We start from the raw sequence: 25583 nt of genomic DNA, 5'->3' as shown, positions 1-25583 counted from the left end.
CCCAGCACTCAAGAGACTGAGGCAGGAGGATTGTGAATTGGAGATCAGCATGTTATGTAGTGACACTCTGCAAATAAATAAATAAATACTTGAGCACACACAGAGAAATAAAAATTGTAATAAAAGTTATGACCCCATTCAATTGCATATGGTCTCACGTTTCTTGACCTACAATAATCTAGTGTGTTAAATACCATGGGATACACATCAATGTCCATGACCAGAGCCTGAAAGAAATTAAGATATTTAATTTTCAACAATTAAATTAAGGTTTGTTTAAAGTTCAGAGACCTTTCGCTAACAGTTCTGAAAAGTGGAAATGAGACCGTGACGCCATTGTGCCTGCCGTCCATGCCTGTAAATTCAAAGACTAATGCAATGGTTTTGAAAAGGTGACGGGATCGGCAGAAGATGGACAACTTTTGTTTTCCCTAGAGCATTTAGTACTGCTCTCTGTACCCACCGTCATTAAAAAACCATGAGGAGGCTGCGAGACCGCTCAGTAGTTAAGAGTGAGTACTGTTCTTGTAGAGGACCCAAGTTCAGTTCCCAGCACCTGTGACAGGCGGCTCACAACTGTGACTCCAGTTCCAGCACCTTTGACCTCAGTGGGCACTGCACTCATATGTAAACACACACACACACACACACACACACACACACACACACACAATTAAAAATGTATTTAAAAAGCACTCTGATTTGAAAATGTCCTCATCTCAGATTCCTTTGTCTTTAAGATTAGGGCACTGCTGAGAAGTCAGGCCTGGAACTCATCCGGCTCTGCCTCGGCCTCACCCAGGGCTGCCAGGGCTGAGACTCAGACGTAGAGCACCATGCCCAGCTCTGGGAAATAAGTCAGTTTATATAGTTATGAATAGAAGTGATGCACTGAATTATTTTTGGTTTTGTTTTTTTCCAGCAGACTGGTGCAGATGCAGGAAGCACTGGAGTCTTTTCCTTAGTTTTGTTTCTTTTCCCTGGGGGCCATAGCATTTTTATTTTCGTGTATTTTATTAGCATGTACTAATTATGCAACGTAATAGTTTTTCTTATGACATTTTCATACGTGTATATTATGTACTCGGAATATATTCAACACACACACACACACACACACACACCATTTTCAAATGCCATGGCTAGGAGAAAAGGGGTCCCTTTAGCAATGCGTTCCATCAGAAGCAGAAACCATGTGCATTTGGTCAAGTATCCCAAAAGTTGCTGCTAAACAGTGAAAGATTTAAAAATGTTGAATAGGCCTAATTATTTCCCCGGAACACAGGCATTTTGTTGTTGTTGTTGCAGCCAATTTAAATAATAAAACATTAAAACTAAACTGACTTGAATGAGGTTCCTTTCCACATTTCCCCAACTTGGCATTCAAGTTTTGTCAAATTTACAGAAGTCTCTTCTATTATGTATTTGATATTTTTCCTTGAAGTCCTGTTTAAATGCAGGAAACTCTCTGGAGTCTGCCTGGAGGGCCAGGAGCACATAGTGGTCATACTGCTATGGTTGAAATGCCCCGTTAGGCTCCTGTGTTTGAACACTGGGTCCCCATCTGCTGGCACTGTTTTGGGAGGTTGAGGAATCCTCAGAGGTGTGGTCTGGGGTTGCCAGGAAATCGGCTATGATCACCGATGACTCAGCACTAGATACAATCCAAAGTCTGATGTCACCTGAGGCTCTTGCTGCCACAGCCCAGAATGCCTCCCCTGCCATACTTCCCGCAATAAACTTCCTTCCTCAAAGCGACTGCCGAAAAGAATCCTCCATGTTTGCCCCTGTCTCCACAAGCGCTCTTCTGGTGTGAGTCTCTCCTTGTCCCGAGGCCCAGGGTTAAGAACTGTGTTTATAATCTTTCCCCAAAGAAGACGAGCAGTTGATGGGTTTGAAAAACAACAGCATGTCAATGAGAGTGTGTGGGTTGGCTGAGCTTCATCTTTCTACGTTAAAAACAGAATTTCAGTGTGCTGGAAAGCCGCCTGCCTCTGTGATAGCCAGTATTTGTTTATAATCCCCAAATGGCTGAATACCATCTGTGTTGTATTTTCCATTCCTTCAAGTAGTGTTTATTGAGCACCTACATTCTGTCTGGCACTGCCCGGGGCTACAGCAGTGATCAAAACTGATGCCCCTGAGAGCCCAAGGCTGAACGGCTAGTGGTTTTTATAGCTTTCTAATGATATGCTTCCTCTCCTAGATTCTAAACTCCTGGAGAACAAGGTCTGGCTTTAAGTTAATTTCCAGTCCTCCACAGCATCCGAAGGAGACATTTGGCACTGATGAGTCAGGAGACGATGAAGGCCACACAACTTGTGCGCATTTATCCCTTACACAGCTCTTCGGTGTTTACCCTCTGACTTTAGCTAAAAGCTGCTCTGAACTCGTCTTTATTTGTCCCTCTTGATTCTTTTCTCCTTCCCGTTTTCAATTTCTCTGATTTCACTGTATAAAATGTTGATGAAACAAGGCAGGATGGTGCAGGAAAGAAGAGTAGCAGTCAATGCCAGAAATTAAAAAGAAGTTTCAGCTGATGCTTTCAAAGTACTGTGCTTGAGAAATACAAGCGAGGAAATGCTTCATTCTTCTGGAGTTCTTTCTTTAAAATGTCTTATTGCATTTTGGGGTGTGTGAGTGTATATGTGTGTGTGAGTGTATGTGTGTGAGTGTATGTGTGTGAGTATGTGTATATGTGTTGTGAGTGTGTATATGTATGTGAGTGCATATCTGTGTGCCTGTGTGTGTGTGAGTGTATGCACACATGCACCACAGCATGCATGTGGAGGTCAGAATTGGGTCTCTCATTCTACTGTGTGGGTCCCAGGGATGGAAATTGTCAGCAGGCACCTTTCTGAGTCATTTCTCCCTAGATTTCATAAAATGTAGTCTTTACTGTTTGTAAGATAAAAGTACTTACTTTCCAAAAAGATTCAAATAATCATTTAGGTCTAAGCTGTATTTAAGCATAATACACAAGCTCATGAGTTAGCAAGCAAATGAGAAATGCTCTTTCCCAGCTTAGGAAAAAACAAACAACCCTTATATGTTCACCTTTATCTTAATTTGCCAAGTAACAAGTGTTTAGTCTACAGACAGGCTTTCTGAGGATTGCAGTCCCAATCAGGAGGACACCTGAGCATCTGCTCTGGGGAGGTTGGTGACATTCTGCCACATTCAGTCCTTCAGTGGATTCTTCAACTCATAGCAATTAACACTTTTATTTCTGTTTTTTTTTTTCTTCCCTCGGACAAAAGAAATCAACAATTGTATTTAAATTCTATGTAAAGATTGAGCTTAGAAGGCAGATAGCTCTGAGACTGCAAGTGTGGGGCTCACACCTGCCTCTTCTTTGTGAGGTTCTTTGCTCTCACATGAGATCCACCAGGATGTCCTGGAGGGCTGAAGAGAAGCTCCCTGTGAGTACATGGAGGTCATGGCCTCTGGGAACAGTCTAGTTCTGATCCAGCCCCCTCCTGCGGCCACTAGATGACACTGCCACCTCAAAAATAACGAAGTGTTCATGGCTCATAGCAGAGCATGTTACAGAACTCTGGACTTTGCTGCACTTTGTACATTGTTGTTGTTGATTCTATTATTATTACTAAATGGATGAGAAAGTGGTGAGATTTCCAAGAGAGGGAAAAAAGTTAAAGTTCATGACTCCTGTTCAGGAACAACCATTTCAGTGGCAGGGCCTTTGCTTGGGTCTTTGCTGCCTTTTTCTTCAATTTTCAGTATCTGTTCAAAAGTATTATAGTGCCTGAATCTCGGCAGCAAAATCAGCTTAAGCCCCATAGGAGAGTGAGCACAGCTGGTCACTCAAGAATCAGACACTTAGGGGCTGGCAGGATGGCTTAGTGCTCAAAGCACTTGCTGCCAAGCCTTACAGCCCAAGTTCGATCCCCAGGACCTGCAGAGTGGAAATATCCTGCAGGGTGTTCTCTGACCACACATGCCATGGCGCATGTGTACACACACACACACACACACACACACACACACACACACACACACACACGAGAAAAAAAGAAAGACATTTAAGAAGCAAACATATCAGATTCTTGTGTGTGCACGATTGCGCTGCCCCCCCCCCCCAATATGAACAGTTTCTTCTGGGGTACCATGCCTGACAGAAATGCTGTAATGCAGGTGTCACATTGTGAATTATGCATGAGGGGACTCAGCTCTCACTACAGGTGAGTTCAGAAGCAAGGGCTATTTCTGTTCCTCTCTGCGTCTTTGCTAGCCAGCAAGATAACATCACAGGGCAGGGGCAGGGCCAGGGATGGGGCTTTGGCCCTCGGAATGGAATCCACAGACATTCCAACTTGACAGCTACACCCTTCTCGGCACTCATGGAAACTTTCTTTATACAGGTGACGGCTTTAAATATTATGATCAACAGTGGCATTGAACTCTCTGTACTCTTCCTAGATTTGCCTAATTAGAAGTATTTATTGTTTGGTTATGGTATAATAAAAATCTAGGAACTAGTTAAAAAACACCACTGGTGAAAAGTGCTTGTGTGATCAACGTTATCAATGTCATAGATAGATAGATGATGGATGGAGATAGATAGATAGATAGATAGATAGATAGATAGATAGATAGATAGATAGATAGAGATAGATAGATAGATAGATAGATGATGGATGGAGATATATTAGATAGATAGATAGATAGATAGATAGATAGATAGATAGATAGATAGATGATAGGTGATAGAGACAGATCATATATATGTATATACACATAAATTATAAGCTGATGATTAGATGACAACACAGCACAGACTTACCTTAAGCAGAGCGTTTGAGGTGGAGGGTGCTGTGGAATATTCCTTTACACTGTGTGAAGGTGTGTCACTGTGATTAGTGTAATAAAGAGCTGGATACCTCTAGTAACTAGGCGGAGAGAATAGGCTGGATTTCCAGGAAGAGAGAGAACTCTGGGAAGAAGAGAGGAGGGGAGATGCCAGTGAGACTCGGACCAAGTCAGACATACAGAATGGAGGAGAGGTAAAAAAGCCACATGGCAGGATGTAGATTTAAAAATATGGGCTAATTGAGTTATCAGAGGTAGCTGGGAACAAACCCAAGCTAACGTCCAAGCTTTTGTAATTCAGAAGAAGTCTCCATGTGGTTGTGAGCTGGTGGTCTCAAAAGAAGATCAAACCGTGGAGGGATGGTACCAACTGCTCCTCAAAACAGCAGGGCTTTTGTATGCTTGGTGTTTTGAGACAAGGTTTCTTTGTGTAGCCCTGCCTGACCTGGAACTTTTAATGTAGACCAGGCTGGCCCCAAACTCATGGGAATACACCAGCTTCACCTCCCAAGTGTTGAGATTAAATGTGTGCTACCATGCCCAGATTTTTGTTTGATTTTTTAAAGATTTCTTTAGCTGCCTATCTGTCTGTCTGCCAGATGAGTGCAGGCGTCCACAGAGATCACTTGCTGCAAGATACTTTTGTTGTCTCGCCTGCCCCGCCCCACCCCCACCCCAAGTCATTGTCCACTAAATCATGAAAACAGCCTTTCTGAACCAAAATCTGATCCCCCCCCCCCAGCCCACATTCTTCCTTGACACCACAGTGCCCACACAGCACAGTGTACTCTGGTTCCTACACACAGTCACATCATGCTCCACCCTGCCACATTTATGGGGATGTCCCTGGCCTAGCGCTGGGGCTCTGGTTCACTGGGAAACATCACAGTGAAGCGGTCCAGGGCGTGGACTCATTGCTAAGTCCACTGGCGTTGGGTAGACAAGTAATTTTTAAATTTTGCAGTCATTCGCGCCAGACCCAGGGCCTTGTACGTGTCAAACAGGCACAGCACCACTGGGTTACCTCCACAGCCTTGAACACATGAGTTTAAGCTCAGGCCTTCATCTACAACATGCCAGTTGTAGATGACTAAAGGAGAATTTCAAAATTTTTATTTGTGTGTTGGGAGTGGGGGTTGCCTGTGTATATGCCTGTAGAACCCTAGGTTGCCAGAAGAGGACGTTGTATCCCTTGAGACTGAAATTGAGATGGTTGTGAGCTGCCGTGTGGGTGCTCGGGATCCAATCCTGGTCCTCTGCAAGAGCAGCCACTGTTCTAGACCACTGAGCCATGTCTCCAGCCCCCTACTGAGAATGTTTTACACAGGTACCTAGCACACAGTCAGAGCTCTGTAAATATTTGTTATTTACACCCCGGGTGTCCAATGCTCTCCTACTTACAGAATTGGCAGCCAGTGTCTTTTTAAACCCTCTCTGCGCCATCAGTCGTGAAAACATCAGCTTCTTCCTGGGGGGAAGAACTTTGTATTGTTTTGTACTTTATATTGCTTTCTTGGGGTTGCTGTGACAAGTGACCAAAGGTGCAACAGCTTAAAAAGCAAACATGTCACTCTCATGGTTCTGCAGGCCAGCCATCTGGACATAGCATACCTGAGCTGAGCTCAGGATGTCACAGGCCATGTCCCCTGCAGGGGCTCTGAGGGACGACAGGCTTCTTTGCAAACAGACGCCACTGTAGGGTCACATCAAGTCAACCTGTGTCGCTACAGCATGTGCTGGCTCCTCTTTGGGCCATGTCAACTCTCCTGCCTGGCTGTCGGCAGGCCTTGGGATGGAATTGAGAGTCGGGAGGCCCTCACCAAGCTCTGATCCTCAACACATTTCTAAGTCTCCCTCTTAACCATAGAAGGCAGTGCTTACACGCTCCAGGTATGAGGCCCTAATAATATCTTTGAGTGTCGTTACCCGGGTCCTTCAGACCGGTCTTGTACCTTCCTGCAACAGTGTGAGCACCCGATTAGATCTCGGCTGTCTATGGCTGTAGCACCCCGGAATGCGCGGGATCTCTTCCACACATGCGCAGCAGATAAGGGCCGTATAGAAGAACAACAGTGGGCCGCGGGCCTTGGTCTGTGTTCCTTTCTGGTCCCTTCTCTGCTAGGGCTTTATTTCCTAGCCCTGAGCTGTTTCTTCCACGTGTTAATCTGCAGCTGGAAGGATGCTTTACAAATGGATTAGATGGTCTTCTAGGCTTGGGCGGTTAAGCGAAGGGGGCCTTCATCCTGTGCCATGTCTGCATTTCAGTGTGAGGCAAAGAGGCTCCAAACGTCCTTTCCAACACGCTTTTCCCAAATCATGGGACAAACAGGAGAGGCGACGGCAAACGGGCCCTGGCAGCCATACAGTTTCCTTCACGGAATGTGAGACCGCTGAGTGGCAGAGTGACAAGCCTGAGCTGCATGGAGGATGTTGTCATCGGTCTGTCCTGCTGGCTGGGAGCCATGCCCTGGCCAGTTATTTTAAGCATGGTTTTTATCATAGCCGAGGCTCCTAACTTTATGGCTCTTGCTTCACTGCCCATTTCCCCATCTCGAGTCACTCAAGTTCATACGGATTTTTCTGAAATGGAGCTGCTTGTTTTCCAGTGTTCTCCTGTGACAGCCACCTCTGCCCCGTGATGCCCTGGATTTAGTCCTTAGTGCCCCCATGCCCCCGGGTGTGGTGGTGCACACCTGTAGTACCGTCACCAGGGAGACAGGGGCAGGGGGATACAAAGTTCAAGGTCATGCTCCGGCATATAGGGAGGTTGAGGGCAGCCTGACTGGAAATAAAACACAGAGGGAGAAAGGGGGCGGAGGCGTTACTCAATCGAAACAATCTATTGTGTACCGTTTTACAAACATGTTGCTTATTTTCTTCTGGGTAAATCTTTTCTTCTTTGTACTGGTAAGACACCCACCCCACCCTAGCCAAAACCAGAATGCTAAAAAGCAAAACAGAATGACCGTCCAAAAGCACATTGAAGATCTGCACAGGTGGGTATGTTCAGAGAGTTCTAAGATTTGAGAAAACGCTTAGGCATCCAGAGCTGTGAGCTAAACCAACCTCTCTTCTCCATAAACCACTCAGCCTCAGGTACCCTGTTACAGCAACACAGGACAGGCCAAGGCACTGGACAAGCATTCTGGCTGAGCAGGTGGCGGGCTGTGTCAGAGGCGTGTCGTCGCACACCTGACCCTCTGAGAACGCTGCTCATCACAGGGGAGGAGAACATGTAAAAGGCTTCTCCACTCTTACACCTGTCTTAGGGTAAGTGTGTTTAATAAATGCATTGGCTCTATGGTTGTACCATTATACCCAGTAACTAAGAGTAATTATTACTGAGCTCAAATACATGGGATTCGATGACCCAGGGCTAAACTTTGCCCAAGTTTCTAGTCCACCCACAGTCAGTCCACGCTACTAAGATGGATAAAGGGTGCCTGCAAGATGATTCAGAGTATAAAGGCCGCCAAGCCTGACAGAAGACCCAAGTTTGAATCCCAGGCCCCATGTGGCAGAAGGAGAGAACCCACTCTTTCAAATTGCCCCCTGACCTCCTCCACACATGTACATAGTGTATATGACATGGGGTATGCTCACACACATAATATCATGCATACAAAAAATAAATTATAATGTAATAGAAAATAAAATGGAGAAAAGAGCTCATTCCCATGCTGTTCTGTCATTGGAAGAAGATTTATTCATTTTTATCATTAAAGGAATTTTATTCAAGCACCACAAATTTCGGATTTTATGATTTACCCTGCTAACAAAAGTTTGGGAAAGAACCACAGCTGGCACTGACTCTGTAAAGTTGATGAAACTGCTGCGGAGGTTGGAATGTTGCCGGTCTGGAGCTTAACGGCAGTTTTTCTTGGGCTCTCTTCAGCTCCTTTGACAGCCACTCCTTACCTGCCCGGGTCTAACCTAACATCCGGGTGACTAACAGGTAAAACCTCTGGGAACATCTCTAAGAACGCAGTCAGACCGCATCCGCGGCCTAAAGCGAGGCCGCCCCTCTTCTGTAGCCAGCCTACCTGATGGCCCCACGGCTGTATTTTTGGTGTCTTGATTTATGGCTTTGTTGTGTTATTACGGACATTGTTATCAAACTGTTACAACCTTGGAACATGGAATTTGGGGTAACCCAAACCTGGCCATGGCCCCCCATACTGGCTCCAGAAAGAACTCTCTCTAGCCCCCCAGCGGGTGAGACCTGTGTGTTTTGCACGCACAGCTCAGCAACTACAAATCACATTCATTTAAGCCCTGCTGAAGCAGCCTGGATCTTAAGGGGGGGCGGGTGGCGGGTGTGACACCATCTGCTGGCACAGCGGGTGGTGGCCTGGACGCCTTCGGACTGGTGTCTTTCCCACGGAGCAATCGCGCGGGATCAGCCTGGTGGGTGCACGCGGATTCCCGCCCCGCGCACCCAGGCACAGCCCTCCCGCCCGCCCGCCCGCGGCTTCGGGGCGCGGCCAGGGCACAGCACCCGCCCCGAGCCGAGCAAGCGAGCGAGCGCCCAAGTTCCTTGAAGGCCGGCGGCGGCCGCAGAGCGGCCCTCCTCCCTCCCTCCCGTGACGCGCGGGCCCCGCAGCGCGCAGCCGCAGCGCCGCCAGCATGCGCGCCGAGGCCCGCGGCGGCCTGGAGCGCTTCTGCAGCGCGGGCAAGGGCCGGGGGCTCCGCGCGCTGCGACCCTTCCACGTGGGCGACCTCCTCTTCTCCTGCCCGGCCTACGCCTGCGTGCTCACCGTGGGCGAGCGCGGCCACCACTGCGAGTGCTGCTTCGCCAGGTACGCGGCGACCGTGCGGGGGACCGTGCGGGAGGGAGGGGCCACGCGGGGCCACGTGCGCCGCGCTCCGCACAGCCACGGCCTGCCCCGCAGCCCGGCCCACGCCGCCCCACGCGTGTCCGCTTTAAACTTAGGCGCCCTGCCTGCCCCAGGCCGGCCGGAGATGGGCGGCTCCCCCTAACCCTTCCTCCCCCCCAGGAGTGATGACACGATCAGCCAAGGACCCTTCCGGTCACTCTTTAGGAGGAAAGGGGTGGGGCACGCCCATGAGACTGTGCTCCTTGGATAGGGGCGAGGGGGACACGGTTGAATATTTGATTGTAGTACATCCTATATGACGTGTGTGTGTGTGTGCAGACGCTGTATCCGTAGCCATATGCTAAGCCTTGAGGTAGCTCGGACGCAGAAGGGTACGTTTTCACCCTGTCTCTTCCTTTTAGAAGACACACTTAATCTTAAAGGCCCAGAAGAGATCATTTTTCCAGTTGGGAAACGAAAGCCCAGAGAAGAAGAATGACTGTGTATACACAAGGCACTAATTAGGGGGCTGAAACCTGGCCTGGCTCAGGGCTCCCACCCACTTCCGTGCTCGCTAAGTTTGCAGAGGTAGGAGGTCTGGCTTTGGAGTTCAGCCTGTTCCAGGCCCACCATGGATGCCCGAGGAAGGGACCCTGCCTTCCTTACTTTGAAGGTCAATGTCTTCATGTTTGAAATGGAGATGCTGCTGGGTTAGGTTAAGCTAACCTGAGGTTCTGCAGGTACCTCTTGAGGGCTGGTCCGAGTCCAGCACTCAACGAAGCCCTCAGCCTCCCAGACCCGTGTGCCTCATTCTACAATAAGACAACAAAAGAATGGGCAAAGGCTGAATATTAGAGTAATATCGGCCCGGACTCCCTGCCAGAACTGTCTTCCGCTTGGGGGGACCTGGAAAGGAACTAGACGCAGAACCATGCCGTGGGCAGCGGAAGGGCTGTATGTGATGTGCCTCTTTGAATTGGTGAGCCAAGAGCTAAAGGGTCATGGCACCACTTTGCGACGTTTGAGTGAAGTGAGCATTGGGTTTTCCCAAAGTTAAAAAGGCTGCTGCGACTGGTCCCTTGATCTTCTGAGCCTCGCTGTGGCTGGGAGTCTGCTGCAGTGTGGGTGTCTGCAGTACGGGAGCAGAGCGGGGTCACCCAGCACAGAAGGGGCCTCCATCAGGGGTCCTGGCGCTTGCTGGAAGCCACAGTGTGCAGTGCGGTGGTGTGGGCCTTTCTGAGTGCAGAGCAAGGACTCGGGGTGCCTGCCAGTTCTCTCCTGAAATTAGATACCCGCGTTGACAGCTGAGACGTGCTTCTCTTCTGTTGGGAGTGTCCTGATTGTACACATAGGCACACGGGAGTACCCTCCGATCCGTCAGCCTCCCGAATCCTGCCATGTGTACAAACGTTTGCTCTCTCTCGACTTTGATTTTTCTGATTGACAATTGTTAATGTCACTAGTTGGCTGTTTCCTCTCCCAGGCTGCCCCAGGCAGTCACATCATTCCACAACCTTCCTGTTCGGCTTACGTAAATGTCTCTCAGCAGCCAGAGTCCTTAGAAATCAACTACAATTTTACACAAGAACTGAGACCCATGCATCTAGAAAAATCTTTGTACCTCATCCAATGATGGCTATTAAGTGTGATTAGTTTTGCTAGATCGTTCTAATAGACTGCATAACTTGGTCTCCTATTTGTATATGACTGAGGCCTAACCTGTTATTATTAGACACATGCAGGCCTCTGTGGAGTCTGGGGGTGTAGGTAGGTCCATGCTACCCCCAGGTTAAAGCTACCTCCATCCTTTCTTGTGCTGGAAGTATAGTGAGAACATTATCACTTAAGAGAAATGAGCTACCTCTACTATGTCAGAATTTAACTCACTTGGAAGGAAAAACTTAATTTCTTTAGGAGTGAGGATATTGTATTAACCAAGAAGTATTGATAATTTTGATCTCTACAAAATAGGATTTTAGTGCCAAAGGAAATTTTTTTTTTTTTTTCTGAGAGTTTTAAATTAGTATCATGTTTTCTCAGCTTGGCAGGTGACATTTGGGAAGATGCAGCTCTTGCCTCAGCTGCTGGGAGACAACTCCCAAAAACATAAATAACTTCCAGGTGAGAGCTGTCACACACACACACACACACACACACACACACACACACACACACACACTTATGTTTGTGTACGTGTTATGGTCACTAGTTAGCTTTCTGCCAGGCTCTTCAAAGGGACACACATACATACATGTGTATGTACCTTTTTTTGAATATGTATTTCAAACTGAAAATTGGACATTCTGACTCTTGATTTAGTTGGCTACAGAGAGAAAGGCCCAGCTGTGACCAGGTGTTGACTAGAATGTACTAGAATATTCATTCTGCCTCTGGGGACCGCGGTCTCTCTCTCTCTTGATCTTTATTCTCTCTCTCCTGGGACACCATGTGACAGGGCCGATGTCTGTTCTGAGCGTATGGGAGAGCCCGGAGGTCCTCTCGGCCTTTGCAGGAGAGCGGCCTGTGTTTCGTCTGGCTCACACACTTTCAGAACTGACGTGATAAAGAATGTCCTGTCATGAGCAGTTAGACTTTTGCCCTCATGTCCCCAGCTTTAGTCCTAGTTCTGACCTGGCACAATAGGCTTTAGTGGATTTAATTTTATTAAGGACCGTGAAATCCCGGAGCTGTTTTCTTCAAGTTCTCTGAAAGAGATCCTGCCTCAAACCATGGCATTGGAAGACGATACGGTGCTCCATGCTGCTCTGACTCCAGCTGTTCATCAAATGGTCTAAAATCATCATGATTCCTAAATGGGAAATTGTGCATAGGCACTAATGAGGATTCACACTCATCTGTGAAGTCCCCGTTTATTAAATAAGTAGTCAGCTAAGACACCCTGGCAAAAGACGTGCTCCTAGAGTGACACTCAGGAATACAGACGACGGGTGAGTGTGTCAGGCTTGGGATCCAAGCTGCTTGGAGGGCTGAGGCAGAAAGACTGCAAGCTCAAAGCTAGCAAAAGGAAGGCTGAGAATTCAACTCCCCTGCGGACCTGCTCAGGGCTTGGGCATGTGTGCAGAGCCCTGGTCTGGGGTGGGTTCGGGAGTTGTCTATCTGTTTATCAGGTGAGGAATTCTTGTGTGACCATTCCCGTTGTTTTTAGAGCTAGCAAAGCAGGGGCTTGCCTCTAGATGGAATGGGGTTGGATGCTGCCTGCATGTCGTCCCTGGCAGCTGTCTGTGGGCAGTGGGTGCTCAGCCTCTGAGACACTGGGCTCCTCTGCCTGTAAACTTAGCCTTCAAATGCCCACCCTGCTGAGCTAGGGAAGGTGAGAGGACAGGTCAGGTCCCCTGTACCCTGCAGGCGGAGGACACTGTCACACTGTAGTCTGGGTTGTTGTGTGATGAGCTCGGCCACTCAGGTTTTCAGACTCCATTGACTTGTATATAAAATACCGTAATGCCAGGGACATGCTTTGAACGGTTAGAGGAGACCCTGGCATGTGTGTGTGAACTCTACTCACTGTCCAAGGGCTAAACCAGCATTTCCCCCGAGTACCTCCGGGTGGTAATGGTCTCTGGGGTGGGTTTTCACCATTTCCTGAAACAGTGTCAACACTACTACATCTACATAGGCAGGGCTCTTCCAGAGAGCACCTTACAACTCTGGAGTGCCCAGGCACCGGATTCCTTCAGCACGAGATTAAACAAATATTTAAGGGGAAGGAGAGAGAACAGAATTTTCCACCTAGTGAGGCCACTGGGCCTCCCTTTTCCTCCCTCCACTGTGATTCTTCCCAGAATGGCTATTATAGTCAAAGCGTGTGTGTGTGTGTGTGTGTGTGTGTGTGTGTGTGTGTGTGTGTGTGTGTGTAAGTGTATATATGTATATGAGTGTATACGATAGTGTGCGTGTATACACATGTATGTGCCCAAGTCCTCACACAAGCTTTAAACCCGAGTCTGCCCGTTCTCTTCTTTCACCCTTCCCTTGATAGGTAGCAGCCTAATGTATCTCCCCCCAAGCCAGAGGTTGATCTTAGGGGCCAGGTAAGCACACCACTAAACTGTGTCTCCAGTCCCTTCCCTAATTTGTTGTGTTTTGTTTTGTCTGAGACAGGGATCTCTATGTAGCCTTGGCTGTCCTGGAACTCAAAGAGATCTGCCTGCCTCTGCTGGGTTAAAGGCTGGTGCTCTGAGGTGCAGCCCTAATTTTTAAAAACATGTTTTTACTAGGTTGCCCAGGCTGGCCCTGACCTCACTCTGTAATCTAGGTAGCCCTCAGACTTTCAGTCTTGCCTCAGCCTTCTCAGTAGCTGGGATTGCAGACCTGCCGCCACCATACTTAATGCATTTCTAAAATGTTTAAAAAATCAGTTGGCTCGGCTGTCTTCACTCTGTATCTTATGCAGATGCGGACGCTTGGAATCTGATTAGGAGCCGCATGCATTCTTCTGTGTGGCCCATCACTGCATGTGACCATGGGGAAAGCTTTAAAGCATTCTGCTGGAAGACACGTGGGTCGGCTCCATCTCTGCACCTCACTTCCTGGCCATCCAGCAGGACAGGATAATAACCTATTATTTATTTATAATATTATAATAATATAATAATATTTATAATATTATTTGTGAATAACCTCCTTTCCTTTTGTTTAACTCTCAGAACTTGTCTGTGCCCAGGTTGTATGAGTGAGGCTTGGAGATGGGCGTTCTCGTGAGGCTTTAAAGCCATGAAGTTTCTGGGTGGCATTCTTGTAGGACAAGTAGGTTGTCAACTTCCTGTCGAACCTTCTTTAAAATGCTCTTTAAAGAAAAGCCTGCGATTCCTCAGTAAAGACCCAGGCTCAGGGCTGCAGCCTGAATCTGGCCTTCAGAAAAACTCAGGATGGATGAGAATTGAGTCCATTTTAGAGTTCAAAGTAGGGGGAGATGCCCAAGAAAGTGTCTACCGTATTTCGATGTTTTAGATTCCCTCTTTTGTGCTGGGGCTAATCACCTCTTTCTTCCTGTCACTATAAAAAGGAAAAATAATCACCCTTTTCGACCAACTTTCTTTCTGCCTCCCCCAAGCACCGAGGGTGGATTCTGCGCGGAGGGGGTCACAGCACCTGTTCCAGCTCTCTTTCATCTGTTGCACAGGCCGCTCTAATTTTTTAAAAAGCCCGTTTTCTGCTGGGCAGAGATAGCCCCCTCCGGCTTTGGCCCGCTCTTTGAACTGGTGTGTGCCCTGATCCTCCCCTGGAACGAACCAGACCTAGAGCAGGGCACCCAGCTTGTGCCTGACTGCCGTGTGCCCTCAGTTTCCTAGGGGAGCCTGCCTGGGGCTGGTGGGAAGCCGCCATGCCCAGGTCTCTGTTCCCCCTCACAGACTTGCCTTGGGAAGCATCATACAGGTGCCTTTCCCACCCACATCTGCAGCCCTCACTCACATCTATGGATTCTGAGAAAATCTGCACTAGTTTAGGGGTGCAGTTCTCAGGCGGGGAATTGACTGAAGTGCCTGCCTTTTCAGGGTTGAACCCCCGACCTTGGCCTCATTAGCTCTGTGAGCTGTCACAGAGCTACACACCTCACTTTGTGTCACTTCAGCGGACTCCCTGCCTGCCACCCTCAGAGGCCTCCTTTTCAATTGCAAAGGCGTTCACGGGACACAATAGAACAGAAAGAAATCCCGTCTCTCTTCAAGACTGCTCCGAAGGACCGGAATATGAAATTTAGCAGGAAAATAATACCAAAAAAAGGGACTTGAAGGTTCTAGAAACATTCCAGGGCACACATGTGCTGAGGGTACATCTGTGTTTCCTCGAATCTTCAAACAGAAATTTAAAAATAGTGCTCACGTCCTTGTGTCAATGTTAACAAAAAACCTGGTAACTCTCGTGTGCAAAGGGTGGTTGCGTTTTGCTGCTGGGTGGACACTTCTGGGACAGAGCGCATCTGAAAATCCTAAGTGTTTATCTGGGGCAAGTTCGCTGTATCCTGACACCAGGTTGAGGACTTACCCTAATAACAAGGACTCTTGAGTGTTGGCTAGTAGGTTCTGATTCCCTGGGACACACGAGACCCCAGGGCAGGCGTAGCTGTAGAGGGGAGGGGAGCGTGCTCTCCATGCCAAGGCTCGCAAGCCAGTCCCAGGGTGCCTACCAGGGTACAAGTGATTTTTATACCCTAGGACTTGACCGAAGTTGTTAAAATCTGTGGCAAAAATGGACCAGTCTGGAGCTAGAGGGATGACTCAGTGGTTAAGAGTGTTTGTGGCTTTTCCAGAGGACTCAAGTTCAGATCCCAGCACCCATGTCAGGGGGCTCACAACAGTCTGGAACTCCAGCTCCAGGGATCCGATGCCCTCTTCTGGCCTCTTTGGGCACACACATACACACACACCACACACACTCAGACCTCTTTGGGCACACCCCCACACACATTCAGACCTCTTTGGGCACACACCCCCCACACACACACCACACACACTCAGACCTCTTTGGGCACACCCCCCCACACACACACCACACACACTCAGACCTCTTTGGGCACCCCCCCCCCCACACACACACACCACACACACTCAGACCTCTTTGGGCACACCCCCACACACACTCAGACCTCTTTGGGCACACACACCCCCCACACACACCACACACAGTCAGACCTCTTTGGGCACACCCCCCCACACACACACACCACACACAGTCAGACCTCTTTGGGCACCCCCCCCACACACACACCATACACTCAGACCTCTTTGGGCACCCCCCCCACACACACACAGCACACACACTCAGACCTCTTTGGGCACCCCACACACACACACACCACACACGCAGACCTCTTTGGGCGCGCACACACACACACACACACACACACCACACTCAGACCTCTTTGGGCACACACACACGCACACACACACACACACACACACACACACACACACACAGCATGCACTCACACATGCACACATGATACACATGTGGATATGAAGGACCTGTTCACAGATGTGAACAGGCACCGGCTCCTGCTCTGTTGGTGGTTCCTGTGGTGACATTCCTGTAGGACATGCTTCCTGTGAGTGAGGACAGTCTTACCTGCCACTGCACAAATCTCCAGTGTACTCCTGTTGCTGTCCAGTGATAACCTTCCGGCCTCGGAGGTCGGGCACTTTAGTTATGAGCCCCTACGTTCTGGAGAGTATAAACTATGACCCTCTCTCTTTTTTTTTTTTAACCACATATGAAAGTCTTTGCCTCTGGAGCACTTGTGGGGTTATACATCCCTAGAAAAGACTGGGAAGAACCCCAAGTCCCGTGTGTTCCAGTAGGATATGTTATGTTGTCGACACGCAGCCCAGCCTTCATCTCAAAGGATAGAAAAGACAGTGCAGTTCTTTTTAGAGGATTTTTTTTGTCAAGAGACAGAGAGAGTGAGGCAGAGGACAGCTTGTGGGAGTCGGGTCCTTTCCAGCCTGATAATCACAGAAGGCCTCTCTACCTTCTCAGCGTAAATCTGCGGTTTTCTAGGCCTCCCAGGAGAAGCCCCATTTACAGAGAAAGGATGAGTCCTTGAACCCCTGTGGAACCCCAGAGTCGCTTTTCACTCTGTCATGTCCTTACCAGATTAAACTTCCGTCCAAGGCATCCCTGAGCACGTCATTTATCTCACCTAGAAAATGAGTAAAAGAAGGGAGATAGTTGTAACACGGATCTTATAATAAAAAAAAAAAGGTCTTATAATAAAAAACCCAGAGCCGGATATTGGGGTGTCAGAGAAGCAGACAAACTACAACCAACCTCACCTCGCCAACTCCTCAGCTGATCCTGTTTCCATGAATCCTCAGACTGAAAGCCTTACCTGAAAGGATCTCAGTTGAACTGCCTCAGTCCATCTCCTCAGCCTTATATACCTTTGTCTGCCCTGCCGTCACTTCCTAGGATTGAAGGCATGTGTGCTTCCCAGTACTTCCCAGTACAGTGTGCCACCACTGCCTGGCCGTTTCCAGTGTAGCCTTGAACTCACAGAGATCCGTATGATCTCTGCCTCCCGAGTGATAGGATTAAGGGTGTGTGCCACCACTGCCTGACCTCTGTGTCTAATCTAGTGACTGGCTCAGTACTCCGATCCCCAGGCAAGTTTATTAGGGTTCACAATATATCACCACAGATGGTGTCTTAGCAACCTTGGGGGATGTAACTTGAGGGCCCCCAGCATGCTGTGTATGGTGAAAGCTAAGACAGCTGGACACTCACTCTCCCTCAAGGCACGTGTACCCACACTTAGGTACACCCTGCCTTCTGCACATTTCTAGAAGCTCACACTCAAACTCTCAGGTGTGTCTCACTGAACACCTTCCTGTTATTCCTCATGCTTAAGCCTGGATCTAAATAACTCTAACAAAATCTCCAGTTCTACATCCTGAACTGGATAATCCTCCAATTCTTTTCAGCCTTGAGTCCTGGTGTGGCCTGGGTTGAGGTCCCTCAAAGTCTAAGGAATTCTTCAGGCTACTGGGGGTGGCCTACCTTACACTCTGCACAGCATGCTTTCATTCCAACAGTTTGGAAAACTTAACGATGTTAGTTGCTGCCTTGTGCCCTAAATTTTTCCTGCCTCCCCCCAGAGGAATGGTCAAACTTTTAACAAGCCTCAGAACAAAGCTCGAGCCGAGGGGAAGGTTCATCCGGCTCTGGGAAGAAGCCCCCCGCTGCGCGTGGGTCCTGATTTACCGTGCCTCCCGTATTAAAGTGATGTGGGGCACATCTTTCACCGTCACACAAAACCCTGCAGCCCGAGTGCTGTCCTGGTCCCCTGACCAGGGTTATAATAGGGCATCGCCACAGTCCCTCCATCTTTGTTCCTCACCCAGGGGACCACAGGCCTTCGCCGGGAGGGAAGCTAACTTTGGTTCTGATTGTCTTATTTCAGCCTCTGGTGAAGTTGGGCCTCACCGCTGGGCTTTTGCCTTTTCTCTTTTTCATTTGGCAGGGCCTGCCTCGGTTAGGCGGAGCAGACTTGTGACCGTTAGTTAAAAGTAATTGTTATTGCAGCCCCCCTGTACGCCACTGTCAATTCCTTTCATGGTCAAACCCGGTAAGCATTCATTTCAGCAGCAGAAAGTAGACAGTGGATGGAATCGGATCCTTTTCATGTGGACCAACAGCACCTGTGGCAACCGGCTAACTGGCCGGGCTCCTTAATTACATGCCTAACTTGTTGATCTCCATGGCTTTCGACTTTTAGAAGCAAGAGAAAACCACTGTGTGTCTCCTCCATGGAAAAAACGGTAGGAGAGTCTTCCACCACGCTCTGTTCCCATCACTCATAATCAAATACTTGCATTTCCTGTAACATTTCATTTTTCCCTTGTGGATAGTCATTTCTTAAGTTCAAAGAGCCCTTCTGTTCACAGCAAGTTATATATTTGCCCATAAAACAAAGGCTTCCAAAACATTAATCCTGTAGCTATGAGTCTGAGTGGGTGTGCTGAAGATATTTCTGTAGTTGGTATTACTGTAAATACATAAAAGCACAAGATGGGCTAATTAAAAGGGCCATCCTAATGTCAGCATTTATTGTTCTAAGTGTTCTAAGCAGGGCATTAAAAACTTTGCACATTTAATTTTCATAGCGAAACTTCGAGGTTCCAACTATGTATTAATGTGTTACAGTGGTGGAGACTAAATTCAGAAAGTATTAACTGCTTCTCTGCAGCTCCCCTCCCACGGCCTGCCAGGCCCCGAAAGAGGATGAGGGAGTGAAGCTGAGTGAAGGGAGGAGAGGCGTGGTTTCATCCCGCATGTGACTGGAGAATCAGAGCGGGGAAAGAAGGCCCGGGATTCCTTTCTGGAAGCCTGCACCAGTTTCTAGAGTTTTCCGTGGTAGTTGAAAAACCCAGGGCCAGGCACTCTGTTCTTACCTGAACGTTCATCAGCAAGACAGCTAAACACCCTGATAGCCGCTGAGGGTGCTGTTTGTTCATGAGAAAAGCAGTACCCACAACAGAGTTCTTAGCAGTGCAATCCCAACAAATTCTGAGCCAATGACACCCGTCCGTTGTGCTGTATGAATACAGGCCCATTCTGCCTTCCAGAAGCACAGTAGAATCTTCTAAAGAATTTAAACACCCCAGCACTGAGGGCTGCAGATGTCGCTCAGTTGAAGAATGAGCCTCGTAGGCATAAAGCTGTGGGTTCAGTCTCCAGCACTGGAAATTGGGGCTGAACTTGGAATCTCAGTACTTGAGAGGTAGAGGTAGGTGAATCAGAAGTTCCGGGCCATCCTTGGTTATGTTGCAAGTTGGAGGCCAGCCTGGGCTACGTGAGATCCTGTCTTTAAAAGGGCACATGGGGGTGGTTCGGCAGGTAAAGACTTCCTGCAGACCTAACCGTCTGAGTTTGATCTTGGGGACCTGCACAGTAGGATGAGGAGACCAATTCCTGTGAGTTGTCCTTTGACCTCCCCACGGGCATTGTGGCATAGGCCCCCCTCCCCTAAAATAAGTGTATTTACAAAAATCACCCCAGCACAGACCAGGCACAGACTCGGTGCTTCCTCTGCAGGCAGGGCCAGGGCTGAGGACCGTGAGAGGTAATGAGTGGCCAGCTCATGTCACTGGCCTCCTTTGTCGATAGATTTTAAGGAAATTCAGGCTTTCTGGTGTTTGTTTGGCACAGCTTCCCCCGGACATCTGCATTTTTCGGAACAGGTTACTTCACAAGTCAAGATTTAGCTCTGTGTATTCTTCATGTCAGGCTTATTTCAGTGTTCGCCTGCTCCTGTGGAGAAGGAGCCCCTGGGAAGGCTCCTGTCACTCATCCTCAGGCGCTCACAGGCTCCCCTCCTGTCTGTCTGTTTCTCCCCCGCATTCGCACATCCCTGCTGCCATGGTGCAGGTTCTGACTCGGTCCGTTTGGGGTTCAGGATCACCCATGACTCTTTTTTTTTTCTTCCACGTGTGTCAAAGTTTGTTTTTGTCAACTAGACACACCTGAGAAAAGGGAACCTCAGTCTAGGATCCGCCTCCATCAGACTGTACTGTAGGCAGGTCTGTGGGGACATTGCCTTCACTGATGGTGGTCCCAGCCCCCTGATAGTGCCGACCCAGGGCAGGGGATGCTGGGATGTGTAAGCAACATAGCTAAGTAAGGCAGGTAAGAGTGAGCGGTGGGCAGTGATCTCCGTGGACTCTGCTTCGGTTGCTACCTCTAGGCCAGATAAACTCCTCTCTCTCACAAGTTGCTGTTGGTCAGTGTTTTGTCACAGCACCAGAGAGTCTACCTAGGAGAGTGTGTCTGTGCATATGACTGAGGTGTGTGCCTGTGCATGCGGGTGTATTTGCATATGAAGACTAGAAGTTAGGTGACTTCCCCTGTCACACTTCCCTTTTTCTTTCTCTTTTTGTTTTTGAAACGGGTGTCTTGCCGTATTGGCTATATGGCCTGTGATCTCCCAGAATCCCCCTGCCTCACTCCCAAGCCTTCATCAGTGCTGCATTACAGCTGTGCCCCACCTGCCGTTCCTGTATGGGTTCTGGGGATCTGAACTCAGGCTGTCACGTTTGTACAGCAGGAACCTTATGACACTTTACTGTGGACTCTTGAAGAGTTTGTGTCTTTTTCCAAGTGTGGGGACAGCTGAGCATCTGTTTACCGTCTCCATCCCAAGCTGTCCAGGTGATGTTTGGTTTTTTTTTCCTTAGCGGTAACTATCAAAGCAGCTGGCTTTTCCCACTTCCTGCTCAAGCGCCGCCTTCAGAGCAGGAAGCAGGTGGCGTGCAGGAGGTGGTGATGAAAGAGACTCACCCAGAGGCAGGAAGCAGGTTAGGTGTGCATGCTCACAGTACATTGCTGGAGGACGTGATCTTGGGAGCCCCAGGAGCAGGCCAGTGTCCCCCACTGAACAGGGAGGCCCTTCTGTACACAGAACACACATCAATCACTGAAGAGGGAGGCCCTTCTGTACACAGAACACACACGTCAATCACTGCTTCCGGTCCTCTTCAGATCACACTGACCCATGTCACAGTTGATTGAGACCTGCCTTGTGAAAAGTGATCTTGCAGCAGTTCATCTCCAAGTGACATTTCTGGGGTGCCCCTGGAGCTTCTCAGATGCACTTCCTCTGTGTTCTATCCTGTGGAAGGTTCTCTCTCCTGGGATTGAACTCAAGTTGTCAAGGTTGACAGCAAATTCCTTTAACCCACTGAACCAGTTTGCCAACTTGATTTTGTTTTTGTTTTTGTTTTTTTCTTGGTGGGGGGGGGCGGTCAGGGCCTCATGGAGTCCAGAACTCACTGTGTATCTGAGTCTGGCCTTGAACTCACTTCTGGTCTTGCTCCCACCACCACCCCCAAATTCTGGGATTACAGGCATGTGCCACTATGAAACAGTACCTCTTCTTCCTTTTTCCAGATTCTGGCCGGTCATTTGATGGCTCGCTGGTCCTAATGAAGGGCAGCCTAGGGAGTCCGGCATCATAGTGAACTCAGTAGAGCCCCACCCTAACTCAGCCTTTCTCTCTGGGATCTTCTGTGGAGGCCGAATCATTCCTCCCTCAGTAACCCGTGCTGGCTTCTGAACTTGAAGAGCTGTATAGTACTTACTTTAAGAAAATATTTATTTTTATTTTACGTGTATAGTGTTTGCCTGCATATATGACTGTGTACCACATGCATGCCTGGTGCCCAGAGAGGCCAGAAGAGGGATGTCCTGGAATTGGAGTTGCAGGTGGCTGTTAGCCACTATGTTGGTGCTGGGAACAGAACCTAGATCCTCTGTAAGATCAGCCAGTGCTCGTAGCTGCTGAGCGTCGCTCCAGCCCCTGTAATCTTACGTTTTTGTGTGCGGTTGAGCTAAAATGCTGTAACTTTTAGCCGGGCGGTGGTGGCACACGCCTTTAATCCCAGCACTCGGGAGGCAGAGCCAGGCGGATCTCTGTGAGTTCGAGGCCAGCCTGGGCTACCAAGTGAATTCCAGGAAAGGCGCAAAGCTACACAGAGAAACCCTGTCTTGAAAAACCAAAAAAAAAAAAAAAAAATGCTGTAACTTTCTACTCTTTACTCGAGGGGATGGGCTTCGCTTTGGTTTCAGGTGTTCTTCAGTGTTTTGGGAGGCATCGGATTGAGACAGGGTCTCAGGTAGCCCAGACTGGCCTTGAACTCCCTCTGTAGCCAAGGATAACCTTGAACTCTTGATCCTATTCCCTCTGCCTCCCGAGTGCTTTGAGTAGAAACACAAGCCACCACAAGGCAGCATCGTGGGTCCTAAGGGTGGGCCTTCCTGGCTTATGAGTCTTTGACATTTTACACAATTCCTGAGGTTTGGTGGGGGCACCGGATAGATTATTGAGAAAAGTTACTAACTTTCATCGAACTGTCAAGGAAGTAGGTCTCAGGTCTTTTTTCCTACAGACAAAAATGAATTATAAAGATGGCTTTTCACTGGCTGGCTTAGGAGGGGCCTCTCCCAGTGGTAACCCACTTCTGGGGGGATCTTGAGTGTCCCTTCCTTGGCCTAACTGCCTCTGCTGCAGCCCCCGGCATCACTGCCCAGGCCACGCCACTTGCCAAGTGCTGACATGTCACTTCACAGTTGTCTTTGAGTGCTCTCTGACCTTTTCTGCCTCTGCAAGAAGGCAAGCAGCCAGCTCTAAGCCTGTCCTGCCTCTCTGTCACCAAATGTAGAGTCAGAGTCTGGGGCCGTCAGAGGGGCTATGGGTGGTTCAAGCCGGAGAGTTCACTAAGTGAGTGGGTTCCTTTCTGAACCACCGAAGCTGGTAAAGTGGGCGTGTTTCTGTATGTCTCAGCATCAAGACATAGCTTCCTCCTGCCTGTCCTCCAGCCAGTCCCGGCAGTCAGGCACTGACTACCTGGCAAGCTACAGTAACCAGCTTATTCTCTGGTGACATTCCTGGGTCCCTCTCTCCATCAGGAGTTGGGTGCCTGCACTGGTGAGACACATGGCAGATGGTGCAGTGCTAAGATGCTCAGTCTCTGAAGAATTGTAAGCCTCTCTGGTGCCAGCGCCTCTGGGCTGCGGACACTGCAGCAGTGGACACCCCCCCCCAGCAGGAGGATGACAGACACTGCAGCAGTGGACACCCCCCCAGCAGGAGGATGACAGACACTGCAGCAGTGGAGCCCCAGCAGGAGGATGACAGACACTGCAGCAGTGGACACCCCAGCAGGAGGATGACAGACACTGCAGCAGTGGACACGCCCCCAGCAGGAGGGTGACAGACACTGCAGCAGTGGAGCCCCCCAGCAGGAGGGTGACAGACACTGTAGCAGTGGACAACCCCCCCCCAGCAGGAGGATGACAGACACTGCAGCGGTGGACACCCACCCCCCAGCTGCAATGCCCCTGTCCCTGCTGACGGTTTGGCAGCTGTTTTTACACGTTTTCCTGTGGCTTACTTGATAGAGTCATTCCTTGCTTTACAAATAATTAAGATTTAGAATAAAAGCATTTAATTTTTATTAGTGTGTATAGGTGTGGCTGTGTGAGTTGATGTGCATCACATGTATGCAGGTTCCCAGGGAGGCAGAAAGGACACCGTGTTCCTTGGCATTGGCGTTACAGGCCGTAGTGAGCTGTCTCAAGTATGAGTTTTGGGAACCAAACCTGGGTCCTCTGCTGAAGCAGTAAATAGTCTTCTCCACTGAGCCTTCTCTCCAGCCCCCAAAGTTAAGATTTTTATAGTATGTGGATTAATGCAGTAGCTTTACCATTTTTGAAAGACCTTTGGCTACACACACACACACACACACACACACACACACACACACACACACACACACACACTAGCTCCTAGAAATCAGCAGGCAGCACTTCCTGTCCTTTGAGAGAAGCGGGAAAATGGACACAGTAGTGAACAGGCCGCATGGACAGAGTGTTGGAGAGAGAGCAGGACGGAGAACGTTACCTGTACAGAGTGATGGTGCACACCAGTCAGCCGCAGGCCCTGACACCACATCCAACAGCAGGCCCCAGCTGGCTGGGCGCATTACTTCTTACACAGAGCTTCCTGTGCTTCCTGTACTCTAAGCATAGCATTGTTTCTCACCTGCTGCTGCCAGCCCACAGCTGTGTCCAGACACCCTTCATGGGCTGTAACATCCCCACAGCTGTGTCCCGACACCCTTCCTGGGCTGTAGCAATGTGAGTTCATTGATTTCTGAAGAGTCTTCGGAAGCCCCAGAACTCCGGGACATACAAGAGTCTGATACTCTGAGTGCTGTAGTACAGTGATGTTGGGGTTAGGGTCTGGGCTGTGGTTGCCGAGCCAGAGTGTGTGCTCTCGTGTCTTTGGCCGCCTTGGTGAGCGTCGGTGACTGTTCCTCAAGGGCCAAATGTGGTGTAAACCTTCTTGGGAAAGACACACTTGCGGGGAGTCAGGCGAGGTGAACCTTGGCTCTGAGTCTCTGTCTCCTATCTCACTGCCGCAATGGCCTTTTCTGTTTTGAAGGAAAGAAGGGCTGTCAAAATGTGGACGGTGCAAGCAGGCGTTTTACTGCGATGCGGAATGTCAGGTAGGTGTGCGATCAGCTGGTGGCAAGGCTTCTCTTTCTCCTGGGGAGGTTGGGACTTGGGTGTCATCTGCGTGTTGGTGTCCTGCTCCACAGCTTCCCCACTCCATCCAGAGTGTGTGCATGCACCTCCCAGAAGCCCCTGGGTCAGGCGGAAGTGGGAGGCAGAAGAGGTGGGAAAGATGCACACCGGAAGGGGGCTAGGTTAGCTGGGGGTCACACCAAGGGTGGCGGTCCACACCAAGGACACCCTCAGCCAATGCTGGGGACTGCAGAGATGTGAGAAGGAGAAACCTGCCTTCCTGGCATGCGCATTGGTTGCCCGGGGTATTAGAATTCCTACAGCAGCAGGGCTCCTCACTCTTGGGCTGTTCGAGACCAGCCTCATAGCAGCCGGACTCAGCCCCTAGCCCGG

General features: G+C 49.2%; 1 protein-coding gene across 1 annotated transcript in view; it reads left to right on the top strand.

Annotated features, from left to right (window-relative positions):
- The first annotated feature begins 9379 nt into the window (after positions 1-9379).
- Smyd2 (SET and MYND domain containing 2) overlaps positions 9380-25583 on the top strand; it is a 51322-nt gene continuing 35118 nt past the window's right edge. The window contains exons 1-2 of the mRNA XM_076548194.1: positions 9380-9629; positions 25108-25171. Of these exons, the coding sequence (XP_076404309.1) occupies positions 9457-9629; positions 25108-25171 (237 nt within the window). The 5' untranslated portion in view covers positions 9380-9456. The remainder of the gene's footprint in view (positions 9630-25107; positions 25172-25583) is intronic.

The sequence above is a fragment of the Peromyscus maniculatus genome, chromosome 11, assembly GCF_049852395.1.
Source record: "Peromyscus maniculatus bairdii isolate BWxNUB_F1_BW_parent chromosome 11, HU_Pman_BW_mat_3.1, whole genome shotgun sequence".
NCBI lineage: Eukaryota > Metazoa > Chordata > Mammalia > Rodentia > Cricetidae > Peromyscus > Peromyscus maniculatus.
This window is presented reverse-complemented; position numbering and strand designations above follow the sequence as displayed.